Here is a 26,109-nt window from a genome sequence, read left to right as displayed (position 1 = left end):
GCGTAGCCTTGTTCTATTTTTAGACAATCGGCAGAGAGTAGGAGGAGGGAGAAGAAGGGTGGAATGTCCTTTTTGTTCGGCGGATGCTGCAGACGACGGTGGTTCTTAATGCGTGCGAGCATAGGCGATGCTTGTCAACGACCATACCATGTTGAACACACCGGTTCTCGTCCGATCACCGAAGTTAAGCAACATCGGGCATGGCTAGTACTTAGGTGGGTGACCACTTGGGAAAACCATGTGTCGTTGGCATCTCTCTCTTTTTTATGCTTATGCTTATGCTTGTCCCGGTCCCCGGCGGAGGCATCACTCCGTGGTCGGGGGCCGCGTAGCCTTGTTCTATTTTTAGACGTTCGGCAGAGGGTGGGAGGAGGGAGAAGAAGGGTGGAATGTCCTTTTTCCTCGGCGGATGCTGCAGATGACGGTGGTTCTTGATGCGTGCGAGCATAGGCGATGCTTGTCAACGACCATACCATGTTGAACACACCGGTTCTCGTCCGATCACCGAAGTTAAGCAACATCGGGCATGGCTAGTACTTAGGTGGGTGACCACTTGGGAAAACCATGTGTCGTTGGCATCTCTCTCTTTTTTATGCTTATGCTTATGCTTTTCCCGGTCCCCGGCGGAGGCATCACTCCGTGGTCGGGGGCCGCGTAGCCTTGTTCTATTTTTAGACGTTCGGCAGAGGGTGGGAGGAGGGAAAAGAAGGGTGGAATGTCCTTTTTGTTCGGCGGATGCTGCAGACGACGGTGGTTCTTGATGCGTGCGAGCATAGGCGATGCTTGTCAACGACCATACCATGTTGAACACACCGGTTCTCGTCCGATCACCGAAGTTAAGCAACATCGGGCATGGCTAGTACTTAGGTGGGTGACCACTTGGGAAAACCATGTGTCGTTGGCATCTCTCTCTTTTTTATGCTTATGCTTATGCTTTTCCCGGTCCCCGGCGGAGGCATCACTCCGTGGTCGGGGGCCGCGTAGCCTTGTTCTATTTTTAGACGTTCGGCAGAGGGTAGGAGGAGGGAGAAGAAGGGTGGAATGTCCTTTTTGTTCGGCGGATGCTGCAGACGACGGTGGTTCTTGATGCGTGCGAGCATAGGCGATGCTTGTCAACGACCATACCATGTTGAACACACCGGTTCTCGTCCGATCACCGAAGTTAAGCAACATCGGGCATGGCTAGTACTTAGGTGGGTGACCACTTGGGAAAACCATGTGTCGTTGGCATCTCTCTCTTTTTTTATGCTTATGCTTATGCTTTTCCCGGTCCCCGGCGGAGGCATCAATCCGTGGTCGGGGGCCGCGTAGCCTTGTTCTATTTTTAGACGTTCGGCAGAGGGTAGGAGGAGGGAGAAGAAGGGTGGAATATCCTTTTTCCTCGGCGGATGCTGCAGACGACGGTGGTTCTTGATGCGTGCGAGCATAGGCGATGCTTGTCAACGACCATACCATGTTGAACACACCGGTTCTCGTCCGATCACCGAAGTTAAGCAACATCGGGCATGGCTAGTACTTAGGTGGGTGACCACTTGGGAAAACCATGTGTCGTTGGCATCTCTCTCTTTTTTATGCTTATGCTTATGCTTTTCCCGGTCCCCGGCGGAGGCATCACTCCGTGGTCGGGGGCCGCGTAGCCTTGTTCTATTTTTAGACAATCGGCAGAGAGTAGGAGGAGGGAGAAGAAGGGTGGAATGTCCTTTTTGTTCGGCGGATGCTGCAGACGACGGTAGTTCTTGATGCGTGCGAGCATAGGCGATGCTTGTCAACGACCATACCATGTTGAACACACCGGTTCTCGTCCGATCACCGAAGTTAAGCAACATCGGGCATGGCTAGTACTTAGGTGGGTGACCACTTGGGAAAACCATGTGTCGTTGGCATCTCTCTCTTTTTTTATGCTTATGCTTATGCTTTTCCCGGTCCCCGGCGGAGGCATCACTTCGTGGTCGGGGGCCGCGTAGCCTTGTTCTATTTTTAGACAATCGGCAGAGGGTGGGAGAAGGGTGAAGAAGGGTGGAATGTCCTTTTTCCTCGGCGGATGCTGCAGACGACGGTGGTTCTTAATGCGTGCGAGCATAGGCGATGCTTGTCAACGACCATACCATGTTGAACACACCGGTTCTCGTCCGATCACCGAAGTTAAGCAACATCGGGCATGGCTAGTACTTAGGTGGGTGACCACTTGGGAAAACCATGTGTCGTTGGCATCTCTCTCTTTTTTATGCTTATGCTTATGCTTTTCCCGGTCCCCGGCGGAGGCATCACTCCGTGGTCGGGGGCCGCGTAGCCTTGTTCTATTTTTAGACGTTCGGCAGAGGGTAGGAGGAGGGAGAAGAAGGGTGGAATATCCTTTTTCCTCGGCGGATGCTGCAGACGACGGTGGTTCTTGATGCGTGCGAGCATAGGCGATGCTTGTCAACGACCATACCATGTTGAACACACCGGTTCTCGTCCGATCACCGAAGTTAAGCAACATCGGGCATGGCTAGTACTTAGGTGGGTGACCACTTGGGAAAACCATGTGTCGTTGGCATCTCTCTCTTTTTTATGCTTATGCTTATGCTTTTCCCGGTCCCCGGCGGAGGCATCACTCCGTGGTCGGGGGCCGCGTAGCCTTGTTCTATTTTTAGACAATCGGCAGAGAGTAGGAGGAGGGAGAAGAAGGGTGGAATGTCCTTTTTGTTCGGCGGATGCTGCAGACGACGGTAGTTCTTGATGCGTGCGAGCATAGGCCATGCTTGTCAACGACCATACCATGTTGAACACACCGGTTCTCGTCCGATCACCGAAGTTAAGCAACATCGGGCATGGCTAGTACTTAGGTGGGTGACCACTTGGGAAAACCATGTGTCGTTGGCATCTCTCTCTTTTTTATGCTTATGCTTATGCTTTTCCCGGTCCCCGGCGGAGGCATCAATCCGTGGTCGGGGGCCGCGTAGCCTTGTTCTATTTTTAGACAATCGGCAGAGAGTAGGAGGAGGGAGAAGAAGGGTGGAATGTCCTTTTTGTTCGGCGGATGCTGCAGACGACGGTAGTTCTTGATGCGTGCGAGCATAGGCCATGCTTGTCAACGACCATACCATGTTGAACACACCGGTTCTCGTCCGATCACCGAAGTTAAGCAACATCGGGCATGGCTAGTACTTAGGTGGGTGTGACCACTTGGGAAAACCATGTGTCGTTGGCATCTCTCTCTTTTTTTATGCTTATGCTTATGCTTTTCCCGGTCCCCGGCGGAGGCATCACTCCGTGGTCGAGGGCCGCGTAGCCTTGTTCTATTTTTAGACGTTCGGCAGAGGGTAGGAGGAGGGAGAAGAAGGGTGGAATATCCTTTTTCCTCGGCGGATGCTGCAGATGACGGTGGTTCTTGATGCGTGCGAGCATAGGCCATGCTTGTCAACGACCATACCATGTTGAACACACCGGTTCTCGTCCGATCACCGAAGTTAAGCAACATCGGGCATGGCTAGTACTTAGGTGGGTGACCACTTGGGAAAACCATGTGTCGTTGGCATCTCTCTCTTTTTTATGCTTATGCTTATGCTTTTCCCGGTCCCCGGCGGAGGCATCACTCCGTGGTCGGGGGCCGCGTAGCCTTGTTCTATTTTTAGACAATCGGCAGAGAGTAGGAGGAGGGAGAAGAAGGGTGGAATGTCCTTTTTGTTCGGCGGATGCTGCAGACGACGGTAGTTCTTGATGCGTGCGAGCATAGGCCATGCTTGTCAACGACCATACCATGTTGAACACACCGGTTCTCGTCCGATCACCGAAGTTAAGCAACATCGGGCATGGCTAGTACTTAGGTGGGTGACCACTTGGGAAAACCATGTGTCGTTGGCATCTCTCTCTTTTTTATGCTTATGCTTATGCTTTTCCCGGTCCCCGGCGGAGGCATCACTCCGTGGTCGGGGGCCGCGTAGCCTTGTTCTATTTTTAGACGTTCGGCAGAGGGTGGGAGGAGGGAGAAGAAGGGTGGAATGTCCTTTTTCCTCGGCGGATGCTGCAGATGACGGTGGTTCTTGATGCGTGCGAGCATAGGCGATGCTTGTCAACGACCATACCATGTTGAACACACCGGTTCTCGTCCGATCACCGAAGTTAAGCAACATCGGGCATGGCTAGTACTTAGGTGGGTGACCACTTGGGAAAACCATGTGTCGTTGGCATCTCTCTCTTTTTTATGCTTATGCTTATGCTTTTCCCGGTCCCCGGCGGAGGCATCACTCCGTGGTCGGGGGCCGCGTAGCCTTGTTCTATTTTTAGACGTTCGGCAGAGGGTAGGAGGAGGGAGAAGAAGGGTGGAATGTCCTTTTTGTTCGGCGGATGCTGCAGACGACGGTGGTTCTTGATGCGTGCGAGCATAGGCGATGCTTGTCAACAACCATACCATGTTGAACACACCGGTTCTCGTCCGATCACCGAAGTTAAGCAACATCGGGCATGGCTAGTACTTAGGTGGGTGACCACTTGGGAAAACCATGTGTCGTTGGCATCTCTCTCTTTTTTTATGCTTATGCTTATGCTTTTCCCGGTCCCCGGCGGAGGCATCACTCCGTGGTCGGGGGCCGCGTAGCCTTGTTCTATTTTTAGACGTTCGGCAGAGGGTGGGAGGAGGGAGAAGAAGGGTGGAATGTCCTTTTTGTTCGGCGGATGCTGCAGACGACGGTAGTTCTTGATGCGTGCGAGCATAGGCCATGCTTGTCAACGACCATACCATGTTGAACACACCGGTTCTCGTCCGATCACCGAAGTTAAGCAACATCGGGCATGGCTAGTACTTAGGTGGGTGACCACTTGGGAAAACCATGTGTCGTTGGCATCTCTCTCTTTTTTATGCTTATGCTTATGCTTTTCCCGGTCCCCGGCGGAGGCATCACTCCGTGGTCGAGGGCCGCGTAGCCTTGTTCTATTTTTAGACGTTCGGCAGAGGGTAGGAGGAGGGAGAAGAAGGGTGGAATGTCCTTTTTCCTCGGCGGATGCTGCAGACGACGGTGGTTCTTGATGCGTGCGAGCATAGGCGATGCTTGTCAACGACCATACCATGTTGAACACACCGGTTCTCGTCCGATCACCGAAGTTAAGCAACATCGGGCATGGCTAGTACTTAGGTGGGTGACCACTTGGGAAAACCATGTGTCGTTGGCATCTCTCTCTTTTTTATGCTTATGCTTATGCTTTTCCCGGTCCCCGGCGGAGGCATCACTCGGTGGTCGGGGGCCGCGTAGCCTTGTTCTATTTTTAGACGTTCGGCAGAGGGTAGGAGGAGGGAGAAGAAGGGTGGAATGTCCTTTTTGTTCGGCGGACGCTGCAGACGACGGTGGTTCTTGATGCGTGCGAGCATAGGCGATGCTTGTCAACGACCATACCATGTTGAACACACCGGTTCTCGTCCGATCACCGAAGTTAAGCAACATCGGGCATGGCTAGTACTTAGGTGGGTGACCACTTGGGAAAACCATGTGTCGTTGGCATCTCTCTCTTTTTTATGCTTATGCTTATGCTTGTCCCGGTCCCCGGCGGAGGCATCACTCCGTGGTCGGGAGCCGCGTAGCCTTGTTCTATTTTTAGACGTTCGGCAGAGGGTGGGAAGAGGGAGAAGAAGGGTGGAATGTCCTTTTTGTTCGGCGGATGCTGCAGACGACGGTAGTTCTTGATGCGTGCGAGCATAGGCCATGCTTGTCAACGACCATACCATGTTGAACACACCGGTTCTCGTCCGATCACCGAAGTTAAGCAACATCGGGCATGGCTAGTACTTAGGTGGGTGACCACTTGGGAAAACCATGTGTCGTTGGCATCTCTCTCTTTTTTTATGCTTATGCTTATGCTTTTCCCGGTCCCCGGCGGAGGCATCACTCCGTGGTCGGGGGCCGCGTAGCCTTGTTCTATTTTTAGACGTTCGGCAGAGGGTAGGAGGAGGGAGAAGAAGGGTGGAATGTCCTTTTTGTTCGGCGGATGCTGCAGACGACGGTGGTTCTTGATGCGTGCGAGCATAGGCGATGCTTGTCAACAACCATACCATGTTGAACACACCGGTTCTCGTCCGATCACCGAAGTTAAGCAACATCGGGCATGGCTAAGTACTTAGGTGGGTGACCACTTGGGAAAACCATGTGTCGTTGGCATCTCTCTCTTTTTTATGCTTATGCTTATGCTTTTCCCGGTCCCCGGCGGAGGCATCACTCGGTGGTCGGGGGCCGCGTAGCCTTGTTCTATTTTTAGACGTTCGGCAGAGGGTAGGAGGAGGGAGAAGAAGGGTGGAATGTCCTTTTTGTTCGGCGGATGCTGCAGACGACGGTAGTTCTTGATGCGTGCGAGCATAGGCCATGCTTGTCAACGACCATACCATGTTGAACACACCGGTTCTCGTCCGATCACCGAAGTTAAGCAACATCGGGCATGGCTAGTACTTAGGTGGGTGACCACTTGGGAAAACCATGTGTCGTTGGCATCTCTCTCTTTTTTATGCTTATGCTTATGCTTTTCCCGGTCCCCGGCGGAGGCATCACTCCGTGGTCGAGGGCCGCGTAGCCTTGTTCTATTTTTAGACGTTCGGCAGAGGGTAGGAGGAGGGAGAAGAAGGGTGGAATGTCCTTTTTGTTCGGCGGATGCTGCAGACGACGGTGGTTCTTGATGCGTGCGAGCATAGGCGATGCTTGTCAACGACCATACCATGTTGAACACACCGGTTCTCGTCCGATCACCGAAGTTAAGCAACATCGGGCATGGCTAGTACTTAGGTGGGTGTGACCACTTGGGAAAACCATGTGTCGTTGGCATCTCTCTCTTTTTTTATGCTTATGCTTATGCTTTTCCCGGTCCCCGGCGGAGGCATCACTTCGTGGTCGGGGGCCGCGTAGCCTTGTTCTATTTTTAGACAATCGGCAGAGAGTAGGAGGAGGGAGAAGAAGGGTGGAATGTCCTTTTTGTTCGGCGGATGCTGCAGACGACGGTAGTTCTTGATGCGTGCGAGCATAGGCCATGCTTGTCAACGACCATACCATGTTGAACACACCGGTTCTCGTCCGATCACCGAAGTTAAGCAACATCGGGCATGGCTAGTACTTAGGTGGGTGACCACTTGGGAAAACCATGTGTCGTTGGCATCTCTCTCTTTTTTATGCTTATGCTTATGCTTTTCCCGGTCCCCGGCGGAGGCATCACTCCGTGGTCGAGGGCCGCGTAGCCTTGTTCTATTTTTAGACGTTCGGCAGAGGATAGGAGGAGGGAGAAGAAGGGTGGAATGTCCTTTTTCCTCGGCGGATGCTGCAGACGACGGTGGTTCTTGATGCGTGCGAGCATAGGCGATGCTTGTCAACGACCATACCATGTTGAACACACCGGTTCTCGTCCGATCACCGAAGTTAAGCAACATCGGGCATGGCTAGTACTTAGGTGGGTGACCACTTGGGAAAACCATGTGTCGTTGGCATCTCTCTCTTTTTTATGCTTATGCTTATGCTTTTCCCGGTCCCCGGCGGAGGCATCACTCCGTGGTCGGGGGCCGCGTAGCCTTGTTCTATTTTTAGACGTTCGGCAGAGGGTGGGAGGAGGGAGAAGAAGGGTGGAATGTCCTTTTTCCTCGGCGGATGCTGCAGATGACGGTGGTTCTTGATGCGTGCGAGCATAGGCGATGCTTGTCAACGACCATACCATGTTGAACACACCGGTTCTCGTCCGATCACCGAAGTTAAGCAACATCGGGCATGGCTAGTACTTAGGTGGGTGACCACTTGGGAAAACCATGTGTCGTTGGCATCTCTCTCTTTTTTTATGCTTATGCTTATGCTTTTCCCGGTCCCCGGCGGAGGCATCACTCCGTGGTCGGGGGCCGCGTAGCCTTGTTCTATTTTTAGACGTTCGGCAGAGGGTGGGAGGAGGGAAAAGAAGGGTGGAATGTCCTTTTTGTTCGGCGGATGCTGCAGACGACGGTGGTTCTTGATGCGTGCGAGCATAGGCGATGCTTGTCAACGACCATACCATGTTGAACACACCGGTTCTCGTCCGATCACCGAAGTTAAGCAACATCGGGCATGGCTAGTACTTAGGTGGGTGACCACTTGGGAAAACCATGTGTCGTTGGCATCTCTCTCTTTTTTTATGCTTATGCTTATGCTTTTCCCGGTCCCCGGCGGAGGCATCACTCCGTGGTCGGGGGCCGCGTAGCCTTGTTCTATTTTTAGACGTTCGGCAGAGGGTAGGAGGAGGGAGAAGAAGGGTGGAATGTCCTTTTTGTTCGGCGGATGCTGCAGACGACGGTGGTTCTTGATGCGTGCGAGCATAGGCGATGCTTGTCAACAACCATACCATGTTGAACACACCGGTTCTCGTCCGATCACCGAAGTTAAGCAACATCGGGCATGGCTAGTACTTAGGTGGGTGACCACTTGGGAAAACCATGTGTCGTTGGCATCTCTCTCTTTTTTATGCTTATGCTTATGCTTTTCCCGGTCCCCGGCGGAGGCATCACTCGGTGGTCGGGGGCCGCGTAGCCTTGTTCTATTTTTAGACGTTCGGCAGAGGGTAGGAGGAGGGAGAAGAAGGGTGGAATGTCCTTTTTGTTCGGCGGACGCTGCAGACGACGGTGGTTCTTGATGCGTGCGAGCATAGGCGATGCTTGTCAACGACCATACCATGTTGAACACACCGGTTCTCGTCCGATCACCGAAGTTAAGCAACATCGGGCATGGCTAGTACTTAGGTGGGTGACCACTTGGGAAAACCATGTGTCGTTGGCATCTCTCTCTTTTTTATGCTTATGCTTATGCTTGTCCCGGTCCCCGGCGGAGGCATCACTCCGTGGTCGGGAGCCGCGTAGCCTTGTTCTATTTTTAGACGTTCGGCAGAGGGTGGGAAGAGGGAGAAGAAGGGTGGAATGTCCTTTTTGTTCGGCGGACGCTGCAGACGACGGTGGTTCTTGATGCGTGCGAGCATAGGCGATGCTTGTCAACAACCATACCATGTTGAACACACCGGTTCTCGTCCGATCACCGAAGTTAAGCAACATCGGGCATGGCTAGTACTTAGGTGGGTGACCACTTGGGAAAACCATGTGTCGTTGGCATCTCTCTCTTTTTTATGCTTATGCTTATGCTTTTCCCGGTCCCCGGCGGAGGCATCACTCCGTGGTCGGGGGCCGCGTAGCCTTGTTCTATTTTTAGACAATCGGCAGAGAGTAGGAGGAGGGAGAAGAAGGGTGGAATGTCCTTTTTGTTCGGCGGATGCTGCAGACGACGGTAGTTCTTGATGCGTGCGAGCATAGGCCATGCTTGTCAACGACCATACCATGTTGAACACACCGGTTCTCGTCCGATCACCGAAGTTAAGCAACATCGGGCATGGCTAGTACTTAGGTGGGTGACCACTTGGGAAAACCATGTGTCGTTGGCATCTCTCTCTTTTTTATGCTTATGCTTATGCTTTTCCCGGTCCCCGGCGGAGGCATCACTCCGTGGTCGAGGGCCGCGTAGCCTTGTTCTATTTTTAGACGTTCGGCAGAGGGTAGGAGGAGGGAGAAGAAGGGTGGAATGTCCTTTTTCCTCGGCGGATGCTGCAGACGACGGTGGTTCTTGATGCGTGCGAGCATAGGCGATGCTTGTCAACGACCATACCATGTTGAACACACCGGTTCTCGTCCGATCACCGAAGTTAAGCAACATCGGGCATGGCTAGTACTTAGGTGGGTGACCACTTGGGAAAACCATGTGTCGTTGGCATCTCTCTCTTTTTTATGCTTATGCTTATGCTTTTCCCGGTCCCCGGCGGAGGCATCACTCCGTGGTCGGGGGCCGCGTAGCCTTGTTCTATTTTTAGACGTTCGGCAGAGGGTGGGAGGAGGGAGAAGAAGGGTGGAATGTCCTTTTTCCTCGGCGGATGCTGCAGATGACGGTGGTTCTTGATGCGTGCGAGCATAGGCGATGCTTGTCAACGACCATACCATGTTGAACACACCGGTTCTCGTCCGATCACCGAAGTTAAGCAACATCGGGCATGGCTAGTACTTAGGTGGGTGACCACTTGGGAAAACCATGTGTCGTTGGCATCTCTCTCTTTTTTATGCTTATGCTTATGCTTTTCCCGGTCCCCGGCGGAGGCATCACTCCGTGGTCGGGGGCCGCGTAGCCTTGTTCTATTTTTAGACGTTCGGCAGAGGGTAGGAGGAAGGAGAAGAAGGGTGGAATATCCTTTTTGTTCGGCGGATGCTGCAGACGACGGTGGTTCTTGATGCGTGCGAGCATAGGCGATGCTTGTCAACGACCATACCATGTTGAACACACCGGTTCTCGTCCGATCACCGAAGTTAAGCAACATCGGGCATGGCTATAGTACTTAGGTGGGTGACCACTTGGGAAAACCATGTGTCGTTGGCATCTCTCTCTTTTTTATGCTTATGCTTTTCCCGGTCCCCGGCGGAGGCATCACTCCGTGGTCGGGGGCTGCTTAGCCTTGTTCTATTTTTAGACAATCGGCAGAGGGTGGGAGAAGGGTGAAGAAGGGTGGAATGTCCTTTTTCCTCGGCGGATGCTGCAGACGACGGTGGTTCTTAATGCGTGCGAGCATAGGCGATGCTTGTCAACGACCATACCATGTTGAACACACCGGTTCTCGTCCGATCACCGAAGTTAAGCAACATCGGGCATGGCTAGTACTTAGGTGGGTGACCACTTGGGAAAACCATGTGTCGTTGGCATCTCTCTCTTTTTTATGCATATGCTTATGCTTTTCCCGGTCCCCGGCGGAGGCATCACTCCGTGGTCGGGGGCCGCGTAGCCTTGTTCTATTTTTAGACGTTCGGCAGAGGGTAGGAGGAAGGAGAAGAAGGGTGGAATATCCTTTTTGTTCGGCGGATGCTGCAGACGACGGTGGTTCTTGATGCGTGCGAGCATAGGCGATGCTTGTCAACGACCATACCATGTTGAACACACCGGTTCTCGTCCGATCACCGAAGTTAAGCAACATCGGGCATGGCTAGTACTTAGGTGGGTGACCACTTGGGAAAACCATGTGTCGTTGGCATCTCTCTCTTTTTTATGCTTATGCTTATGCTTGTCCCGGTCCCCGGCGGAGGCATCACTCCGTGGTCGGGGGCCGCGTAGCCTTGTTCTATTTTTAGACGTTCGGCAGAGGGTGGGAGGAGGGAGAAGAAGGGTGGAATGTCCTTTTTCCTCGGCGGATGCTGCAGATGACGGTGGTTCTTAATGCGTGCGAGCATAGGCGATGCTTGTCAACGACCATACCATGTTGAACACACCGGTTCTCGTCCGATCACCGAAGTAAAGCAACATCGGGCATGGCTAGTACTTAGGTGGGTGACCACTTGGGAAGACCATGTGTCGTTGGCATCTCTCTCTTTTTTTATGCTTATGCTTATGCTTTTCCCGGTCCCCGGCGGAGGCATCACTCCGTGGTCGGGGGCCGCGTAGCCTTGTTCTATTTTTAGACGTTCGGCAGAGGGTAGGAGGAGGGAGAAGAAGGGTGGAATGTCCTTTTTGTTCGGCGGATGCTGCAGACGACGGTGGTTCTTGATGCGTGCGAGCATAGGCGATGCTTGTCAACAACCATACCATGTTGAACACACCGGTTCTCGTCCGATCACCGAAGTTAAGCAACATCGGGCATGGCTAGTACTTAGGTGGGTGACCACTTGGGAAAACCATGTGTCGTTGGCATCTCTCTCTTTTTTATGCTTATGCTTATGCTTTTCCCGGTCCCCGGCGGAGGCATCACTCCGTGGTCGGGGGCCGCGTAGCCTTGTTCTATTTTTAGACAATCGGCAGAGAGTAGGAGGAGGGAGAAGAAGGGTGGAATGTCCTTTTTGTTCGGCGGATGCTGCAGACGACGGTAGTTCTTGATGCGTGCGAGCATAGGCCATGCTTGTCAACGACCATACCATGTTGAACACACCGGTTCTCGTCCGATCACCGAAGTTAAGCAACATCGGGCATGGCTAGTACTTAGGTGGGTGTGACCACTTGGGAAAACCATGTGTCGTTGGCATCTCTCTCTTTTTTTATGCTTATGCTTATGCTTTTCCCGGTCCCCGGCGGAGGCATCACTTCGTGGTCGGGGGCCGCGTAGCCTTGTTCTATTTTTAGACAATCGGCAGAGAGTAGGAGGAGGGAGAAGAAGGGTGGAATGTCCTTTTTGTTCGGCGGATGCTGCAGACGACGGTAGTTCTTGATGCGTGCGAGCATAGGCCATGCTTGTCAACGACCATACCATGTTGAACACACCGGTTCTCGTCCGATCACCGAAGTTAAGCAACATCGGGCATGGCTAGTACTTAGGTGGGTGACCACTTGGGAAAACCATGTGTCGTTGGCATCTCTCTCTTTTTTATGCTTATGCTTATGCTTTTCCCGGTCCCCGGCGGAGGCATCACTCCGTGGTCGGGGGCCGCGTAGCCTTGTTCTATTTTTAGACGTTCGGCAGAGGGTGGGAGGAGGGAGAAGAAGGGTGGAATATCCTTTTTCCTCGGCGGATGCTGCAGACGACGGTGGTTCTTGATGCGTGCGAGCATAGGCGATGCTTGTCAACGACCATACCATGTTGAACACACCGGTTCTCGTCCGATCACCGAAGTTAAGCAACATCGGGCATGGCTAGTACTTAGGTGGGTGACCACTTGGGAAAACCATGTGTCGTTGGCATCTCTCTCTTTTTTATGCTTATGCTTATGCTTTTCCCGGTCCCCGGCGGAGGCATCACTCCGTGGTCGGGGGCCGCGTAGCCTTGTTCTATTTTTAGACAATCGGCAGAGAGTAGGAGGAGGGAGAAGAAGGGTGGAATGTCCTTTTTGTTCGGCGGATGCTGCAGACGACGGTAGTTCTTGATGCGTGCGAGCATAGGCCATGCTTGTCAACGACCATACCATGTTGAACACACCGGTTCTCGTCCGATCACCGAAGTTAAGCAACATCGGGCATGGCTAGTACTTAGGTGGGTGTGACCACTTGGGAAAACCATGTGTCGTTGGCATCTCTCTCTTTTTTTATGCTTATGCTTATGCTTTTCCCGGTCCCCGGCGGAGGCATCACTTCGTGGTCGGGGGCCGCGTAGCCTTGTTCTATTTTTAGACAATCGGCAGAGAGTAGGAGGAGGGAGAAGAAGGGTGGAATGTCCTTTTTGTTCGGCGGATGCTGCAGACGACGGTGGTTCTTGATGCGTGCGAGCATAGGCGATGCTTGTCAACGACCATACCATGTTGAACACACCGGTTCTCGTCCGATCACCGAAGTTAAGCAACATCGGGCATGGCTAGTACTTAGGTGGGTGACCACTTGGGAAAACCATGTGTCGTTGGCATCTCTCTCTTTTTTATGCTTATGCTTATGCTTTTCCCGGTCCCCGGCGGAGGCATCACTCCGTGGTCGAGGGCCGCGTAGCCTTGTTCTATTTTTAGACGTTCGGCAGAGGGTAGGAGGAGGGAGAAGAAGGGTGGAATGTCCTTTTTCCTCGGCGGATGCTGCAGACGACGGTGGTTCTTGATGCGTGCGAGCATAGGCGATGCTTGTCAACGACCATACCATGTTGAACACACCGGTTCTCGTCCGATCACCGAAGTTAAGCAACATCGGGCATGGCTAGTACTTAGGTGGGTGACCACTTGGGAAAACCATGTGTCGTTGGCATCTCTCTCTTTTTTATGCTTATGCTTATGCTTTTCCCGGTCCCCGGCGGAGGCATCACTCCGTGGTCGGGGGCCGCGTAGCCTTGTTCTATTTTTAGACGTTCGGCAGAGGGTGGGAGGAGGGAGAAGAAGGGTGGAATGTCCTTTTTCCTCGGCGGATGCTGCAGATGACGGTGGTTCTTGATGCGTGCGAGCATAGGCGATGCTTGTCAACGACCATACCATGTTGAACACACCGGTTCTCGTCCGATCACCGAAGTTAAGCAACATCGGGCATGGCTAGTACTTAGGTGGGTGACCACTTGGGAAAACCATGTGTCGTTGGCATCTCTCTCTTTTTTTATGCTTATGCTTATGCTTTTCCCGGTCCCCGGCGGAGGCATCACTCCGTGGTCGGGGGCCGCGTAGCCTTGTTCTATTTTTAGACGTTCGGCAGAGGGTAGGAGGAGGGAGAAGAAGGGTGGAATGTCCTTTTTGTTCGGCGGATGCTGCAGACGACGGTGGTTCTTGATGCGTGCGAGCATAGGCGATGCTTGTCAACAACCATACCATGTTGAACACACCGGTTCTCGTCCGATCACCGAAGTTAAGCAACATCGGGCATGGCTAGTACTTAGGTGGGTGACCACTTGGGAAAACCATGTGTCGTTGGCATCTCTCTCTTTTTTATGCTTATGCTTATGCTTGTCCCGGTCCCCGGCGGAGGCATCACTCCGTGGTCGGGAGCCGCGTAGCCTTGTTCTATTTTTAGACGTTCGGCAGAGGGTGGGAAGAGGGAGAAGAAGGGTGGAATGTCCTTTTTGTTCGGCGGACGCTGCAGACGACGGTGGTTCTTGATGCGTGCGAGCATAGGCGATGCTTGTCAGCGACCATACCATGTTGAACACACCGGTTCTCGTCCGATCACCGAAGTTAAGCAACATCGGGCATGGCTAGTACTTAGGTGGGTGACCACTTGGGAAAACCATGTGTCGTTGGCATCTCTCTCTTTTTTATGCTTATGCTTATGCTTTTCCCGGTCCCCGGCGGAGGCATCACTCCGTGGTCGGGGGCCGCGTAGCCTTGTTCTATTTTTAGACGTTCGGCAGAGGGTGGGAGGAGGGAGAAGAAGGGTGGAATGTCCTTTTTCCTCGGCGGATGCTGCAGATGACGGTGGTTCTTGATGCGTGCGAGCATAGGCGATGCTTGTCAACGACCATACCATGTTGAACACACCGGTTCTCGTCCGATCACCGAAGTTAAGCAACATCGGGCATGGCTAGTACTTAGGTGGGTGACCACTTGGGAAAACCATGTGTCGTTGGCATCTCTCTCTTTTTTATGCTTATGCTTATGCTTTTCCCGGTCCCCGGCGGAGGCATCACTCCGTGGTCGGGGGCCGCGTAGCCTTGTTCTATTTTTAGACGTTCGGCAGAGGGTAGGAGGAAGGAGAAGAAGGGTGGAATATCCTTTTTGTTCGGCGGATGCTGCAGACGACGGTAGTTCTTGATGCGTGCGAGCATAGGCCATGCTTGTCAACGACCATACCATGTTGAACACACCGGTTCTCGTCCGATCACCGAAGTTAAGCAACATCGGGCATGGCTAGTACTTAGGTGGGTGACCACTTGGGAAAACCATGTGTCGTTGGCATCTCTCTCTTTTTTATGCTTATGCTTTTCCCGGTCCCCGGCGGAGGCATCACTCCGTGGTCGGGGGCTGCTTAGCCTTGTTCTATTTTTAGACAATCGGCAGAGGGTGGGAGAAGGGTGAAGAAGGGTGGAATGTCCTTTTTCCTCGGCGGATGCTGCAGACGACGGTGGTTCTTAATGCGTGCGAGCATAGGCGATGCTTGTCAACGACCATACCATGTTGAACACACCGGTTCTCGTCCGATCACCGAAGTTAAGCAACATCGGGCATGGCTAGTACTTAGGTGGGTGACCACTTGGGAAAACCATGTGTCGTTGGCATCTCTCTCTTTTTTATGCATATGCTTATGCTTTTCCCGGTCCCCGGCGGAGGCATCACTCCGTGGTCGGGGGCCGCGTAGCCTTGTTCTATTTTTAGACGTTCGGCAGAGGGTAGGAGGAAGGAGAAGAAGGGTGGAATATCCTTTTTGTTCGGCGGATGCTGCAGACGACGGTGGTTCTTGATGCGTGCGAGCATAGGCGATGCTTGTCAACGACCATACCATGTTGAACACACCGGTTCTCGTCCGATCACCGAAGTTAAGCAACATCGGGCATGGCTAGTACTTAGGTGGGTGACCACTTGGGAAAACCATGTGTCGTTGGCATCTCTCTCTTTTTTATGCTTATGCTTATGCTTTTCCCGGTCCCCGGCGGAGGCATCACTCCGTGGTCGGGGGCCGCGTAGCCTTGTTCTATTTTTAGACGTTCGGCAGAGGGTGGGAGGAGGGAGAAGAAGGGTGGAATGTCCTTTTTGTTCGGCGGACGCTGCAGACGACGGTGGTTCTTGATGCGTGCGAGCATAGGCCATGCTTGTCAACGACCATACCATGTTGAACACACCGGTTCTCGTCCGATCACCGAAGTTAAGCAACATCGGGCATGGCTAGTACTTAGGTGGGTGACCACTTGGGAAAACCATGTGTCGTTGGCATCTCTCTCTTTTTTATGCTTATGCTTATGCTTTTCCCGGTCGGGCGGAGGTTGACTGCCGGGGTTCTAGTTTTAGTCAACATTGAGTTTAAAGTCAAAGCAATGTGCAGATCTTATATTTGTCGCATTAATAGTTTTCATTGAGATTTATAGTTTTGTTATTCGAACGAGACTACGGAGAGTTAATATTATGAATGCATCATTGTTGAACACGTTTATTATTACACAAAAACAACGTAGAGTTGAAAGATTATAGAAGAACATTATTGGATCTATTTTTCAACAAAGCTCAGATGTGCCTATGTTTTTTTTCCTACACAACTATAGTTAAACGTACCTAATTGCCAAAAGTTGCTTAACTAAGGATGCACTATGCTTTAAAATGATATAACTTAAAATTGAATAAGAGATGCTAATCATTTAAACGTTCTGAAGCATCGAGGACGATCTGTCATATGGGAGAACGAATTCATTGCGAGCGGGATCCAAACCCAGTAATTGCGCCTGTGCATCCAACATTAACGCACAATAGCGGGTTATTGGTTTTAAGTTGTTGATTTGTTTACTTGCTATTCATATAGCAATGACGGATCCGTTGGCTCGGTGCCAAAATAACGATCACCGAAATTGCCAATACCGGGTATGACGTAAAACTTTTCATTGATCTCCGGATCAAGCGCAGACGTTACTATCTGCACTTTGGGAAACGCATACGCTATTGAATGTACTCCGATTTCTGCCATCAGCAAAGACACGAGCATAATATTCTCCTCGGGTACATCGTGATCTAGCAGCACCCGAATGGCCATTATAGCTGAAGTGGAAGTAACGAATATTGCGCGTTAGACGTAGCCATAAATTACTAGTTCAACTGGGTTTACTCACCTGCAGCCCCTGTCGCAACTGTCGCATCCATCAACACCACCCGATAGTCTTTAATGTCTTTCGGAAGACGCAAATAGTAAAGCTGTGCATGGAAAGTATTAATGTAAACATCATCCGGTTCAAGATAAGACAGTATTGATTGTAAACAAAGTCTCAAGTGGTTACCTCTGGTTCTCCCGTAAGTTGATTCGTTTGAATTAAAATCTTTCCAATGCGAATGTGCTTGCACACATCGCTTACTGCTTGCTCCATAGTTTCTCCTGCGCGCAAAATTGATACGCCACAGATTTTCTGACATGCCATACGTTTGCCCTTGTACGGCATATTCTGAGGCGTTTCCACCTCCACATCTCGGAAAGGTAACAGACTCAGCGCATACTCCAACACTAGACGAATCAAACGCTTCGAGTAAAATATGAACTCATCGCGCGCTGTGTTGGCATTTCGTATAAACGTGTGGAGACCTTTAATTTGCGGCGTGGTTGGAAGCAGCTTTAGCGAATCCGGCATCGGTTGTCCAATGTAGGAATGCGCTAATGCTTCCCGTAGCTTGAATCCTCGCTAAGGTTCAAGAAACCAGCAGAAACCGGTAGTAAATTAGTTATTCATCGTATCATTCAACAGCAATTAGTCATCTACTTACTAACTGCAACTGAGTGTGCACGTGTTGCACAATTAGCTGAATGGCAACAATGTTACTCGATCCGCGTGGCACTATGATGTCGGCATGTGCCATGGTTGGGGCAATGTAGCAACTATACGCAGGTTTCACCATGGTAGAATATTGTTTCAGTACACCCTCCAAATCACGGCCACGCTGCATTATATCTCGCTTAAGTCGTCGCCCCAGTCGAATGTCCGCGTCTGTATCGACGAAAATTTTCATGTCCAGCATCTTAAGAATTTCCTTGCTATGGAACGTTAGGATGCCTTCGAAAATAATAACGTTCGCACCGTACATTGTTTTCTGCAATGAAGGATATGCATTACAATACTATTTTTGGGGAGTTTTGTTACGCGCCTTCTTACCGTGTGTATTTCTCTCGAATGGGTTACGAAATTGTACACCGGCACTTCGACCTTCCGGCCCTCCTTGAGCCGCTGTAGCACATCTTTCATCAAGTCCAGATCAAATGCGTCCGGATGATCAAAGTTGTACTCGTTCCGGTTCGCCTGTTCGTGCTGTTTGTTGTTCAGTATTTTGTAGAAACAATCCATCGATAGTAGCGTTACCCACGGCACGTCCAAGCTTTCAATGATCTTCTGCGCAACGGTTGTTTTACCCGACGCGCTCCCGCCGCAGATACCTATCGAACCGCAAATATGAACCATTCGATCATTCCGCCGAACCGGTTTCCTTCAACGCTGTGTGCCTACCTATCACGAACGGTTCCACCTGCTGCCCAGCACAATTGTACCACGGTGGACGGCCGGCTGTGTAGATCGTGCGATTGTTGGACCGAATTATCGCCTCGTTCGAGTTGATGGTATTCTGATTCACCGATGTTGTTCGCTGGCGCCGGGGTTTCGGTGAACGAAGCTGCGATCCGAACGAGTTCGAACGTGTCGTTTTCGTCGGTACCGTGGCCGGCGAGGCCGGACAGCAGTCCGGTTGCATTTCCACTTCGTAGCCACTGTCGCTCGAATGGACTCCAACGTTGAGATCTAGCGTTTCGCACTCCTTCGGTTCACTTGCGTCGCTGGGTAACGGCGAATCCAAGGGCGGGACGGAAAGAAAAGGCGGAAGGGTTTTGTTAATACGTTTCATCAATTAGCATACCGCACACAGCGCAATACGGTGCGCTACATGACTTAAATTTTCACTTCCTGTTGCAATGAGAGCAAGTCGCAAAGGAACCAACTTCCAACAGAAACCAATAATGCTCGAAGGTACAATTTTCACGTCTGGACTACTTACCTATCCGACGATGCTGAACTTGGTGGTGCATTAAGATTTACCGATATATTTTCCATGTCACAAAACTAACGTGCTTGCAATCGTACCCACGTTTAGGCACGCAAGACAGGTTTACGGGAGATGCATGAGGACGCGGGATTTTCTATACCGACGTTGACATCAAGCAAAATTCATTCCCTTGTGAATGGCGTTTATAGCTGCTGACTCGAAACTTCACGTACAATCAGCTGAGCGGCCGGCAAACGATTACAAATCGATATATTTTAGTAATTACACTTTTTGTGCATGTATTTCCGTGCTTACAGCATCGAATGGATGTTTTATTAATCAGTGGGCAATCAAATCAAAATTCTTGGTATCGTAATTGTTTATATACGTACCTTGGCATCCTTGGTCAAATCAACGTCACAACACGACACGGAAACAAACAAAACTAAAAAAGAGCACACGAGAATTACAGAATTTCCTTCAATAACTGTTAATTTGCACGCAAAGTATGGGCCAACAGGAGTTTCAAGCCGTTGTGCTGGCCGCGGGAAAAGGTACACGGCTGCCGGAAATATTGGAAGGTCGTCCGAAATGTCTGCTACCGATAGGTCCGTATCCCATGATTTGGTATCCTTTGCAGCTGCTTCAACGACACGGTTTCACCGGTGAGTACGTGGACGGTATGCAGCCAGGCTGACAATGATTTGTCTAATGATTTCTCTTCGAACACAACCAGAGGTCCTGGTTATAGTGCAGGAATCGGAAAAGTCGGAAATACAGCAGCGTTTGGAACGGTTGCAGCTGAAGCTGAAGCTGGAATACTACTCAATACCGACCGATTCCGAATGCGGTACCGCTGATTCGCTAAGACTCGTTTCGGATAAGTAAGACCGTAATCAAAAGCGGATAATTGGCGCACATTTTACATGAAAACATGGCGCTGTATTCTTTTTAGGATTAAATCGGATGTTGTGGTGCTGTCTTGCGATTCCATAATACAGGTGAATCTATATCCTCTACTATCCAAGTTTCGGGAAAAAGACGCTTCCATCCAAATGCTGCTGATGGAAGGCGGTAAGGATCAGGACGTCGTAATGCCTGGCCCAAAGTCAAAGTACAAAGCAGAAAAAGATATAATTGGGTATGATAAAGCGACAAGCAAGGTTCTTTTCATGGCTTCGGCCAGCGATTTTGAAGAAACCGTCAAACTATCCGGACATCTGTTGCGAGAAAATCCGGAGCTGAACATTTCATCCTATTTGCTTGACGCGCATGTTTACATCATTAAGCGGTGGGTGGTGGAGTATCTGGCTGTGACCGAGGCGTTGTCTGCGGTGAAAGGTGAGCTACTACCGCACATAATTAAGAAGCAAATGCTGCAGCCTCCCATCGTCCCGGAAAACGATGGAACATCGGAATACACTACCAAACCGAAAGTGGACGATATTTTCCAGGTAAGCTGGTTGGTCTTGCTGGAATTTTGCACCTTACTATGACAGATTTGTGTTGTTCTTTACCCAAGTTTGCGATCTACACGGAAATGGACAAAAAGATTGATAAAGCTTCAATCTTCAACAAGGAAGAGAAGGCAACTTCCCATCCTATTCGCTGCTATGCGTACTTTGCTGATACGAACGCTTTCGGCCTACGAGTCAACAATGTCCGTTCGTTTTTGTCTTGCAATTTGAGGGTAAGATTGTACCGAATAATACAACCTCTGTAACCCATTCCATGCACTAAACCATTCCGATATGTTAATTTGTAGATTTTTGAGATCTTTCCGGCATTGACAGGATTTACCGAAAGAGAACTGGTGTCACAGACGAGTTCCATCAAATCTACTCAGATCACAAAATGTGCCGTTGGTGACATGACAACGATTAGTGAAAAAACGTCGCTCAATCAGAATGTGATTGCGAACGGTTGCACGGTTCAACCGAAGACACGTATTAACAATAGCGTACTGATGGATGGCGTTACAATAGAAGAGAAGTATGTGTTTTGATTGGGTCAAAATCGATGAAGGGGTTTCTTAAACCAAGAGTGTCTTTTCTTTTCATTGCAGTGTTGTAATTGATAATTGCATAATTGGCGAAAAAGCGGTAGTTAAGAGTGGATCGTCGTTAAAGAATTGTCTCATCGGGCCACACTTTGTTGTAGCGGCTAGCACGAAGAAGGAGAGCGTCTATCTCTCGAATGCGGACGGTTTCATGACGATCGATTAAAGGCAAATGGTTATGAATATGCAAAAAATCAAACAAAATAGTAAATACGTTTCGGTTTGCCGTTTTTATGTGTCCACTTTCGATTCTTTAGAAGTCAAAAAACATGAAAATGTACTTAAACACTATCGCCAAACTGCACGATATGAAAATGTAGGCAAACATCGAACGATACCTCGACTCTCCGGGGTCGGTCGTTAGATTTGTTGTCATAATTCCATCGGTGGCACCAACTTTGCTGCAATTGACCCATTCCTGCTCGTCTTGTATTACTTTCCCGAACATGCTGAATTTGGTACGTCCGGTAATTTCAACCTGAAATGAAACAACAATATAAAGTATCGTTTCGTTTTGTTTTGGGGTATATCCACACATACATCCACTTGCTTCCCGAGCAAGTTGTTGTGCATCGGTAGCAGAATCTGCTCGTAGAATTTATTGTGCCCAACGTAATGCTTACGATCGTGCGAGATTTCGGTAACGAGCACGGTCTGTTTCGTTCCGATCGCATACTTCTTGTACGGTTCGTACGAATGGAACAGATCCGTCAAACGTTTGGTTCGTGTTTTCACTTCATTTGCTGGAACTTTCGTCATCTTAGCGGCTGGCGTTCCTGGCCGTGGAAAGAATTGATTTATGAACAAGCTTGGAAATTGGTACTTCCGACACAGAGATAGCGTGTCTTCGAAGTCGGTCTCCGTTTCACCGGGAAATCCGCAAATGATATCTGTCGCAATGGTGATGCCTGGCACTTGCTCCCTTAGAAAGTCAACCATACGTTCAAAATCCTTTACGCAATATTCGCGTTTCATTTCTCCCAGAATTGCATCCGATCCACTCTGCACGGGTATGTGCAGAAAGCTGTAGACTCGCGGATGCGACAAGATTTTAGCCATCTCATCCAGGTGCTCCAATATGTAGGGTGGGTTGGTCATACCCAGTCGCAACATGCATCCTTTCGGTATTTCTTCCACTAATTTCCACAACAGCTCCGGTAGCGAGGATCCAATATCTCGTCCATATGTTCCTTGAAAAATAAAAGAAATACGATTACAATGAAATGGTACGGCAGTTAACACAGCAATAGAACAGTACCGGTGTCTTCCGATGTGAGCCATATTTCACAGACTCCTTCTTGGAATACTTGCTGTGCTCGTTCCACTATCTCCTCAACGGGATAGCTGACCAGATCGGCCCGGGCAAACTTTGTCTTGCAGTAGGTGCACGCATTCAGACAACCAGAATTGATGGGAATAACTTCGATTAGCGGATTTTTGCGCACCTTCGGAAGGGCTAACTTCGGTCCAGCCACTTTGCGGCCGTTTACTTTCTTCGCCTGTAGCAAACGCACCGAATGGCCCTTGAGCGTTTCCTCCACCACTTCGGCAACGCGATCGATCTGTTGCACACCGACCACGCTCAAACCTTTGAGATAATCGGACCTGGGAGCAGCCTGTGGTACACAACCGGCCACAACGACATGCTTGCCCGCTTGATGGGCAGCTTCTATTTCGTTACGAAACGTGTCTTCTGATGGATTTTTTACCGTACAGCTGTTCAACACCCACAGATCGGCCGAGTCTTTATCGTTGGTCAGATTATACCCGTACTGCGCCAGCTGGCCAGCCATATACTCCGTGTCGGATGTATTATGCGCACAGCCCCATGTTTTCATGTAGATTTGCTGCGTCTCGGGAATTACGCTGTCCAGTTTCGGCTTTTCCACGCAGGATACTTCTTTTGGGCGGCTGGTGGCGCGCACTTTTGCCCGTTTGGCTCGCACAGTTACGTCCTTTTTATTCTGGTACCTCTCTGATGGCGTAGGATCGTCGAAGGATATCAGATCTTCTATATCACCTACAATATCCAGGCAGCTATTATCCATTTCTGGTGCGATAAAGTAGACTCTATTTTTGGAAAGAAATTAGCTAATATCGTCCTGTGTACGGCGTGTTTTCTTCGGCACATGTGTTTACGTTGCAATCATTGCGAATTGTATCTGTCAACTGATCGCCTTGGCAACGTGCCTATATAGAAGGTGTCCCTTGGTGATGAATGTGTAGCTACCTGTTATGTGTATACCGTGCGGTTGTTGTTATTTTCTGACAGGGTTCTGTCATCATAACGGGGTTTCACTTTTTCATAAATCTTTCGCGGAAGTCGTGTAGTGATAGAGCGAGCGTGTACAAAAGAAGCAATGGAATAATTATGTGTTACTCAATATGTCGAACCGATCTACCAAAGCAGAAACTACACACGATGGCAGCAATAGCAGGGTGCAGAAAATTACGGAAAAGTTCGAAACGCTTATAACTTCGCAGCAGCAAAAGCAACAGGTGTCTCCATCACCTTCATCGCCTCAGCAGGCCGTCCAGAATTGGCCACCGAATGGAACAGGTTTGGCGCGTAATATTCAGCAGAATGTCGAAGAACCTGCCATGCTGCGTGACTTAGAAGCTAAGCGAGGAATCAAACGCTCTCAAGCATTTCGCAGAAGCACTTCACAATCGAGTTCAATGAACGGTGGCAAAGTGTCAGCGTCCATCAATGCGCAGCTCATCCATTCTGACAGCATACGGGAAGCACTAAACAAACCGCTCCCGGTAGGGCCTCCACCCGAGAAGCCACCACGAACGTGGGGACGCGGCTTGGATGATAACGGGCACGCACTAGATGGCGAACGGATGGCAGATTCGCAACACTACGAAGACGTCAACATGCTGATCGAAGTCGCATTCCAGGAACCGGGCAAGAATCTCCATGATTCACCATCGGGGGAACACATTTCCCTGAAGCAACCTGTGAGCGAAGAACATCGCAAGCGTTTACGTAGGTTGTCCCGATGTGCCGAGCTGAACCATTACACACAGCAGTACGGAACTATCCGTGTGTACGATGCGGTGGATAAGGGCAGTCCAACTAGCGCTACTGCGGAGTGTAAAACGGCCGATACCAAAGGACTGATCGAGCACTACAATAAGTTAAGCACTGTGGAAAAGTGTCACGCGCCACCACAAACACTGTACGAATATTGCATCGTGGTTGGTTACGATATGATGCAAAACAAACCGTACGTTAAGAGCCGATACCCACGCCACAAGCAGCCACATAAAATGATCGAGGTGTTTGTGTATCCTGATAATGGCGCACTAGTGCGAAACCGCAATCAGGAGTACTGTATCATACTGACGGACTATCCTCTACGGATGTACGGTTTCTGCCGCCGTGTTCTGCCAGAATCGTCCGAATTCTGCATCCCCTTAACATACTGCCTCGTGACGAAGTACAATGAGCCAAAAGTATTTTACAAACTGCTGGAATGCATCGAAAGCCAGCACGGGAATGGTCGCGTGCCTGAGCTGTTGATGGAACAGTTTTACGATCAGAAACTCCCGTTAGCCGGCGACCGGTTGGCATTGACGCTTCCCGTCAGCTTCGAGGTTCGACCCACGCTGCGGGAGGAACCGGTACTGCCGATCACCATGACAATAAACCGTCCCAAAGATTTACGCTTAGAGAAAACGGAACTATATGATATTTACAAGTGCCTCGGATCGGACGGACTGATCCACGTGTTCGAAAGCCTACTACTCGAAAAAATGGTGATATTATTCAGCGAACATCTCTCGCTGTTGACGTCGTGCGTGCAAGGCTTACTGTTAATACTCTACCCATTCCAATGGCAGCACATACTAGTGACGGTCATACCGGAACATCTGCAGCAAATGCTCGAAGCACCCGTGCCAATGCTGGCCGGTACATTGCAACCCGTCCCGGAGGATCTGTGGGAAAGTGGCAATACGTGCTACGTGAATCTGGACAAGCGCACCGTTCGGCCGGCACGAAAGGAACAGTTTTCCATCCTGCCGAACGAGCTAAAGAAACCGCTGCGGGTTTCACTGGAACTTGTAAAAATATTTGAAGATTCCAAGGGACTAGCAAGCGTGCTGATTGGCGGTGCGTTTGTTCGGTTTTTTGTAGAACTTTTCGCTGCTCTGGATCCACGCACATACGAGGTAAGATCGTGTCACGGTGTTCCAAAGGTAGAATCAATAATAATTGTGTGTCTTTCTTCCCAGAAAGCGTCGTTTTTGGGGCAGTTTGATAATCCCGAAACGAAACTGTTTTTAGACTGCTTTTTGGAAACTGTGATGTTTGCCGACTTCCTCGAACACTGGCACACCTCGAAACTGGCAGCTAAAACGCCGTCCCCCGTTGGCAGCTTCGATTATACGCTTTACAACTCGAAGATAGCAGAAAAATCGCAAACCAAGTACTGGCATTCGGCCACCTTCGACGAAGTGGTGGCCAATTCGAAACATATCGAGCGGAAGGGAAAAACGTTCATGTCCAAGATGAAGGGATTGATGAAAAAATCATGACTCGGATATTTTCTTAAAGAAAAACGCCAGGTAAGAAAAAGACGCCATAGATTAGAGGGGAAGAGAATAATGGAAAGGAGTTGACAAAATTTTTTAATGTTCAAAGCTCTAGAAAGCCATAATGGGCAGTTTTAATTTAAAAACATAAGATAATGTTAAATTATCGTACGATGAACGTACGAATTTTGAATATAACAATAATATGAAGCTTAAATTAACAACATAAGAGGTCAAATAATTCGATCGATAAGTGTCATCAAGGTGTTTCTGTCGTTGACGATCGACATTTTTGAATCTAAACTTTGATATTGAGCTTTTATGGTTTTGCTGCAGAAGAACTGTTAATTATTCCTTAAGAAAACCTAATTCCAATAATTTTTTGGACCAATCCAGCACTATCCAGCACTATCTAAGCGATAGTGTGTAGTTAAATTAAAGTACAGTTTTTAATAAAAAAAAAGCAGTGCTCATTTAAGCA

General features: G+C 50.0%; 4 protein-coding genes and 50 non-coding genes across 54 annotated transcripts; 52 read left to right on the top strand and 2 right to left on the bottom strand.

The window, feature by feature from the left end:
• Window positions 1-133: 133 nt before the first annotated feature.
• On the top strand, window positions 134-252 carry LOC128306146 (5S ribosomal RNA). Its single transcript, XR_008287571.1, has one exon. It is a non-coding gene; the product is annotated as a 5S ribosomal RNA (ribosomal RNA).
• Window positions 253-459: 207 nt separating this feature from the next.
• LOC128306144 (5S ribosomal RNA) lies at window positions 460-578 on the top strand. The gene has a single exon (XR_008287570.1). It is a non-coding gene; the product is annotated as a 5S ribosomal RNA (ribosomal RNA).
• Window positions 579-785: 207 nt separating this feature from the next.
• Window positions 786-904, top strand: LOC128306142 (5S ribosomal RNA). Its single transcript, XR_008287568.1, has one exon. It is a non-coding gene; the product is annotated as a 5S ribosomal RNA (ribosomal RNA).
• Window positions 905-1,111: 207 nt separating this feature from the next.
• LOC128306141 (5S ribosomal RNA) lies at window positions 1,112-1,230 on the top strand. The gene has a single exon (XR_008287567.1). It is a non-coding gene; the product is annotated as a 5S ribosomal RNA (ribosomal RNA).
• A 208-nt stretch (window positions 1,231-1,438) lies between these two features.
• On the top strand, window positions 1,439-1,557 carry LOC128306140 (5S ribosomal RNA). Its single transcript, XR_008287566.1, has one exon. It is a non-coding gene; the product is annotated as a 5S ribosomal RNA (ribosomal RNA).
• A 207-nt stretch (window positions 1,558-1,764) lies between these two features.
• Window positions 1,765-1,883, top strand: LOC128306138 (5S ribosomal RNA). The gene has a single exon (XR_008287565.1). It is a non-coding gene; the product is annotated as a 5S ribosomal RNA (ribosomal RNA).
• Window positions 1,884-2,091: 208 nt separating this feature from the next.
• LOC128306137 (5S ribosomal RNA) lies at window positions 2,092-2,210 on the top strand. Its single transcript, XR_008287564.1, has one exon. It is a non-coding gene; the product is annotated as a 5S ribosomal RNA (ribosomal RNA).
• Window positions 2,211-2,417: 207 nt separating this feature from the next.
• Window positions 2,418-2,536, top strand: LOC128306136 (5S ribosomal RNA). Its single transcript, XR_008287563.1, has one exon. It is a non-coding gene; the product is annotated as a 5S ribosomal RNA (ribosomal RNA).
• A 207-nt stretch (window positions 2,537-2,743) lies between these two features.
• LOC128306135 (5S ribosomal RNA) lies at window positions 2,744-2,862 on the top strand. Its single transcript, XR_008287562.1, has one exon. It is a non-coding gene; the product is annotated as a 5S ribosomal RNA (ribosomal RNA).
• Window positions 2,863-3,069: 207 nt separating this feature from the next.
• LOC128306082 (5S ribosomal RNA) lies at window positions 3,070-3,190 on the top strand. The gene has a single exon (XR_008287511.1). It is a non-coding gene; the product is annotated as a 5S ribosomal RNA (ribosomal RNA).
• A 208-nt stretch (window positions 3,191-3,398) lies between these two features.
• LOC128306134 (5S ribosomal RNA) lies at window positions 3,399-3,517 on the top strand. The gene has a single exon (XR_008287561.1). It is a non-coding gene; the product is annotated as a 5S ribosomal RNA (ribosomal RNA).
• Window positions 3,518-3,724: 207 nt separating this feature from the next.
• Window positions 3,725-3,843, top strand: LOC128306133 (5S ribosomal RNA). Its single transcript, XR_008287560.1, has one exon. It is a non-coding gene; the product is annotated as a 5S ribosomal RNA (ribosomal RNA).
• Window positions 3,844-4,050: 207 nt separating this feature from the next.
• LOC128306132 (5S ribosomal RNA) lies at window positions 4,051-4,169 on the top strand. Its single transcript, XR_008287559.1, has one exon. It is a non-coding gene; the product is annotated as a 5S ribosomal RNA (ribosomal RNA).
• Window positions 4,170-4,376: 207 nt separating this feature from the next.
• Window positions 4,377-4,495, top strand: LOC128306074 (5S ribosomal RNA). Its single transcript, XR_008287504.1, has one exon. It is a non-coding gene; the product is annotated as a 5S ribosomal RNA (ribosomal RNA).
• A 208-nt stretch (window positions 4,496-4,703) lies between these two features.
• LOC128306130 (5S ribosomal RNA) lies at window positions 4,704-4,822 on the top strand. Its single transcript, XR_008287557.1, has one exon. It is a non-coding gene; the product is annotated as a 5S ribosomal RNA (ribosomal RNA).
• A 207-nt stretch (window positions 4,823-5,029) lies between these two features.
• On the top strand, window positions 5,030-5,148 carry LOC128306129 (5S ribosomal RNA). Its single transcript, XR_008287556.1, has one exon. It is a non-coding gene; the product is annotated as a 5S ribosomal RNA (ribosomal RNA).
• Window positions 5,149-5,355: 207 nt separating this feature from the next.
• LOC128306128 (5S ribosomal RNA) lies at window positions 5,356-5,474 on the top strand. The gene has a single exon (XR_008287555.1). It is a non-coding gene; the product is annotated as a 5S ribosomal RNA (ribosomal RNA).
• Window positions 5,475-5,681: 207 nt separating this feature from the next.
• Window positions 5,682-5,800, top strand: LOC128306127 (5S ribosomal RNA). The gene has a single exon (XR_008287554.1). It is a non-coding gene; the product is annotated as a 5S ribosomal RNA (ribosomal RNA).
• Window positions 5,801-6,008: 208 nt separating this feature from the next.
• LOC128306094 (5S ribosomal RNA) lies at window positions 6,009-6,128 on the top strand. Its single transcript, XR_008287523.1, has one exon. It is a non-coding gene; the product is annotated as a 5S ribosomal RNA (ribosomal RNA).
• A 207-nt stretch (window positions 6,129-6,335) lies between these two features.
• Window positions 6,336-6,454, top strand: LOC128306126 (5S ribosomal RNA). Its single transcript, XR_008287553.1, has one exon. It is a non-coding gene; the product is annotated as a 5S ribosomal RNA (ribosomal RNA).
• Window positions 6,455-6,661: 207 nt separating this feature from the next.
• LOC128306080 (5S ribosomal RNA) lies at window positions 6,662-6,782 on the top strand. The gene has a single exon (XR_008287510.1). It is a non-coding gene; the product is annotated as a 5S ribosomal RNA (ribosomal RNA).
• A 208-nt stretch (window positions 6,783-6,990) lies between these two features.
• Window positions 6,991-7,109, top strand: LOC128306125 (5S ribosomal RNA). Its single transcript, XR_008287552.1, has one exon. It is a non-coding gene; the product is annotated as a 5S ribosomal RNA (ribosomal RNA).
• Window positions 7,110-7,316: 207 nt separating this feature from the next.
• Window positions 7,317-7,435, top strand: LOC128306124 (5S ribosomal RNA). The gene has a single exon (XR_008287551.1). It is a non-coding gene; the product is annotated as a 5S ribosomal RNA (ribosomal RNA).
• Window positions 7,436-7,642: 207 nt separating this feature from the next.
• LOC128306123 (5S ribosomal RNA) lies at window positions 7,643-7,761 on the top strand. The gene has a single exon (XR_008287550.1). It is a non-coding gene; the product is annotated as a 5S ribosomal RNA (ribosomal RNA).
• A 208-nt stretch (window positions 7,762-7,969) lies between these two features.
• Window positions 7,970-8,088, top strand: LOC128306122 (5S ribosomal RNA). The gene has a single exon (XR_008287549.1). It is a non-coding gene; the product is annotated as a 5S ribosomal RNA (ribosomal RNA).
• Window positions 8,089-8,296: 208 nt separating this feature from the next.
• LOC128306073 (5S ribosomal RNA) lies at window positions 8,297-8,415 on the top strand. The gene has a single exon (XR_008287503.1). It is a non-coding gene; the product is annotated as a 5S ribosomal RNA (ribosomal RNA).
• Window positions 8,416-8,622: 207 nt separating this feature from the next.
• On the top strand, window positions 8,623-8,741 carry LOC128306121 (5S ribosomal RNA). The gene has a single exon (XR_008287548.1). It is a non-coding gene; the product is annotated as a 5S ribosomal RNA (ribosomal RNA).
• A 207-nt stretch (window positions 8,742-8,948) lies between these two features.
• On the top strand, window positions 8,949-9,067 carry LOC128306072 (5S ribosomal RNA). Its single transcript, XR_008287502.1, has one exon. It is a non-coding gene; the product is annotated as a 5S ribosomal RNA (ribosomal RNA).
• A 207-nt stretch (window positions 9,068-9,274) lies between these two features.
• Window positions 9,275-9,393, top strand: LOC128306119 (5S ribosomal RNA). The gene has a single exon (XR_008287546.1). It is a non-coding gene; the product is annotated as a 5S ribosomal RNA (ribosomal RNA).
• A 207-nt stretch (window positions 9,394-9,600) lies between these two features.
• Window positions 9,601-9,719, top strand: LOC128306118 (5S ribosomal RNA). The gene has a single exon (XR_008287545.1). It is a non-coding gene; the product is annotated as a 5S ribosomal RNA (ribosomal RNA).
• Window positions 9,720-9,926: 207 nt separating this feature from the next.
• On the top strand, window positions 9,927-10,045 carry LOC128306117 (5S ribosomal RNA). Its single transcript, XR_008287544.1, has one exon. It is a non-coding gene; the product is annotated as a 5S ribosomal RNA (ribosomal RNA).
• A 207-nt stretch (window positions 10,046-10,252) lies between these two features.
• On the top strand, window positions 10,253-10,373 carry LOC128306076 (5S ribosomal RNA). The gene has a single exon (XR_008287506.1). It is a non-coding gene; the product is annotated as a 5S ribosomal RNA (ribosomal RNA).
• A 201-nt stretch (window positions 10,374-10,574) lies between these two features.
• Window positions 10,575-10,693, top strand: LOC128306115 (5S ribosomal RNA). Its single transcript, XR_008287542.1, has one exon. It is a non-coding gene; the product is annotated as a 5S ribosomal RNA (ribosomal RNA).
• Window positions 10,694-10,900: 207 nt separating this feature from the next.
• LOC128306103 (5S ribosomal RNA) lies at window positions 10,901-11,019 on the top strand. Its single transcript, XR_008287531.1, has one exon. It is a non-coding gene; the product is annotated as a 5S ribosomal RNA (ribosomal RNA).
• Window positions 11,020-11,226: 207 nt separating this feature from the next.
• On the top strand, window positions 11,227-11,345 carry LOC128306066 (5S ribosomal RNA). The gene has a single exon (XR_008287496.1). It is a non-coding gene; the product is annotated as a 5S ribosomal RNA (ribosomal RNA).
• A 208-nt stretch (window positions 11,346-11,553) lies between these two features.
• On the top strand, window positions 11,554-11,672 carry LOC128306071 (5S ribosomal RNA). Its single transcript, XR_008287501.1, has one exon. It is a non-coding gene; the product is annotated as a 5S ribosomal RNA (ribosomal RNA).
• A 207-nt stretch (window positions 11,673-11,879) lies between these two features.
• Window positions 11,880-12,000, top strand: LOC128306078 (5S ribosomal RNA). Its single transcript, XR_008287508.1, has one exon. It is a non-coding gene; the product is annotated as a 5S ribosomal RNA (ribosomal RNA).
• Window positions 12,001-12,208: 208 nt separating this feature from the next.
• LOC128306091 (5S ribosomal RNA) lies at window positions 12,209-12,327 on the top strand. Its single transcript, XR_008287520.1, has one exon. It is a non-coding gene; the product is annotated as a 5S ribosomal RNA (ribosomal RNA).
• A 207-nt stretch (window positions 12,328-12,534) lies between these two features.
• Window positions 12,535-12,653, top strand: LOC128306079 (5S ribosomal RNA). The gene has a single exon (XR_008287509.1). It is a non-coding gene; the product is annotated as a 5S ribosomal RNA (ribosomal RNA).
• A 207-nt stretch (window positions 12,654-12,860) lies between these two features.
• Window positions 12,861-12,981, top strand: LOC128306077 (5S ribosomal RNA). The gene has a single exon (XR_008287507.1). It is a non-coding gene; the product is annotated as a 5S ribosomal RNA (ribosomal RNA).
• Window positions 12,982-13,189: 208 nt separating this feature from the next.
• LOC128306068 (5S ribosomal RNA) lies at window positions 13,190-13,308 on the top strand. Its single transcript, XR_008287498.1, has one exon. It is a non-coding gene; the product is annotated as a 5S ribosomal RNA (ribosomal RNA).
• A 207-nt stretch (window positions 13,309-13,515) lies between these two features.
• LOC128306056 (5S ribosomal RNA) lies at window positions 13,516-13,634 on the top strand. Its single transcript, XR_008287487.1, has one exon. It is a non-coding gene; the product is annotated as a 5S ribosomal RNA (ribosomal RNA).
• Window positions 13,635-13,841: 207 nt separating this feature from the next.
• LOC128306044 (5S ribosomal RNA) lies at window positions 13,842-13,960 on the top strand. Its single transcript, XR_008287476.1, has one exon. It is a non-coding gene; the product is annotated as a 5S ribosomal RNA (ribosomal RNA).
• A 208-nt stretch (window positions 13,961-14,168) lies between these two features.
• Window positions 14,169-14,287, top strand: LOC128306070 (5S ribosomal RNA). Its single transcript, XR_008287500.1, has one exon. It is a non-coding gene; the product is annotated as a 5S ribosomal RNA (ribosomal RNA).
• Window positions 14,288-14,494: 207 nt separating this feature from the next.
• LOC128306064 (5S ribosomal RNA) lies at window positions 14,495-14,613 on the top strand. Its single transcript, XR_008287495.1, has one exon. It is a non-coding gene; the product is annotated as a 5S ribosomal RNA (ribosomal RNA).
• A 207-nt stretch (window positions 14,614-14,820) lies between these two features.
• Window positions 14,821-14,939, top strand: LOC128306155 (5S ribosomal RNA). Its single transcript, XR_008287580.1, has one exon. It is a non-coding gene; the product is annotated as a 5S ribosomal RNA (ribosomal RNA).
• A 207-nt stretch (window positions 14,940-15,146) lies between these two features.
• LOC128306143 (5S ribosomal RNA) lies at window positions 15,147-15,265 on the top strand. Its single transcript, XR_008287569.1, has one exon. It is a non-coding gene; the product is annotated as a 5S ribosomal RNA (ribosomal RNA).
• Window positions 15,266-15,466: 201 nt separating this feature from the next.
• Window positions 15,467-15,585, top strand: LOC128306131 (5S ribosomal RNA). Its single transcript, XR_008287558.1, has one exon. It is a non-coding gene; the product is annotated as a 5S ribosomal RNA (ribosomal RNA).
• Window positions 15,586-15,792: 207 nt separating this feature from the next.
• Window positions 15,793-15,911, top strand: LOC128306120 (5S ribosomal RNA). The gene has a single exon (XR_008287547.1). It is a non-coding gene; the product is annotated as a 5S ribosomal RNA (ribosomal RNA).
• Window positions 15,912-16,118: 207 nt separating this feature from the next.
• Window positions 16,119-16,237, top strand: LOC128306038 (5S ribosomal RNA). Its single transcript, XR_008287470.1, has one exon. It is a non-coding gene; the product is annotated as a 5S ribosomal RNA (ribosomal RNA).
• A 187-nt stretch (window positions 16,238-16,424) lies between these two features.
• Window positions 16,425-19,155, bottom strand: LOC128301492 (uridine-cytidine kinase-like 1). The gene is made up of 7 exons (XM_053038011.1): window positions 19,040-19,155; window positions 18,499-18,821; window positions 18,151-18,428; window positions 17,765-18,088; window positions 17,287-17,682; window positions 17,122-17,203; window positions 16,425-17,050 (listed from the first exon to the last, which is right to left on the bottom strand). Exons 1-7 carry the CDS (start codon window positions 19,093-19,095, stop codon window positions 16,806-16,808), a joined length of 1,704 nt encoding a protein of 567 aa, XP_052893971.1. The 5' UTR covers window positions 19,096-19,155; the 3' UTR covers window positions 16,425-16,805.
• Window positions 19,156-19,456: 301 nt separating this feature from the next.
• LOC128301494 (translation initiation factor eIF-2B subunit gamma) lies at window positions 19,457-21,469 on the top strand. Its single transcript, XM_053038013.1, has 6 exons — window positions 19,457-19,692; window positions 19,764-19,911; window positions 19,983-20,481; window positions 20,550-20,717; window positions 20,793-21,019; window positions 21,093-21,469. Exons 1-6 carry the CDS (start codon window positions 19,536-19,538, stop codon window positions 21,250-21,252), a joined length of 1,359 nt encoding a protein of 452 aa, XP_052893973.1. The 5' UTR covers window positions 19,457-19,535; the 3' UTR covers window positions 21,253-21,469.
• Window positions 21,304-23,220, bottom strand: LOC128301493 (threonylcarbamoyladenosine tRNA methylthiotransferase). Its single transcript, XM_053038012.1, has 3 exons — window positions 22,345-23,220; window positions 21,627-22,276; window positions 21,304-21,564 (listed from the first exon to the last, which is right to left on the bottom strand). The coding sequence occupies exons 1-3, from the start codon at window positions 23,132-23,134 to the stop codon at window positions 21,340-21,342; spliced, it is 1,665 nt and encodes a 554-aa protein (XP_052893972.1). The 5' UTR covers window positions 23,135-23,220; the 3' UTR covers window positions 21,304-21,339.
• A 251-nt stretch (window positions 23,221-23,471) lies between these two features.
• On the top strand, window positions 23,472-26,019 carry LOC128303506 (DENN domain-containing protein 2B-like). The gene is made up of 2 exons (XM_053040484.1): window positions 23,472-25,265; window positions 25,329-26,019. The coding sequence occupies exons 1-2, from the start codon at window positions 23,472-23,474 to the stop codon at window positions 25,629-25,631; spliced, it is 2,097 nt and encodes a 698-aa protein (XP_052896444.1). The 3' UTR covers window positions 25,632-26,019.
• The last annotated feature ends 90 nt before the right edge of the window (window positions 26,020-26,109 follow it).

Source organism: Anopheles moucheti, chromosome 3 (genome assembly GCF_943734755.1).
Source record: "Anopheles moucheti chromosome 3, idAnoMoucSN_F20_07, whole genome shotgun sequence".
In the NCBI taxonomy this organism is placed as follows: Eukaryota; Metazoa; Arthropoda; class Insecta; order Diptera; family Culicidae; genus Anopheles; species Anopheles moucheti.
This window is presented reverse-complemented; position numbering and strand designations above follow the sequence as displayed.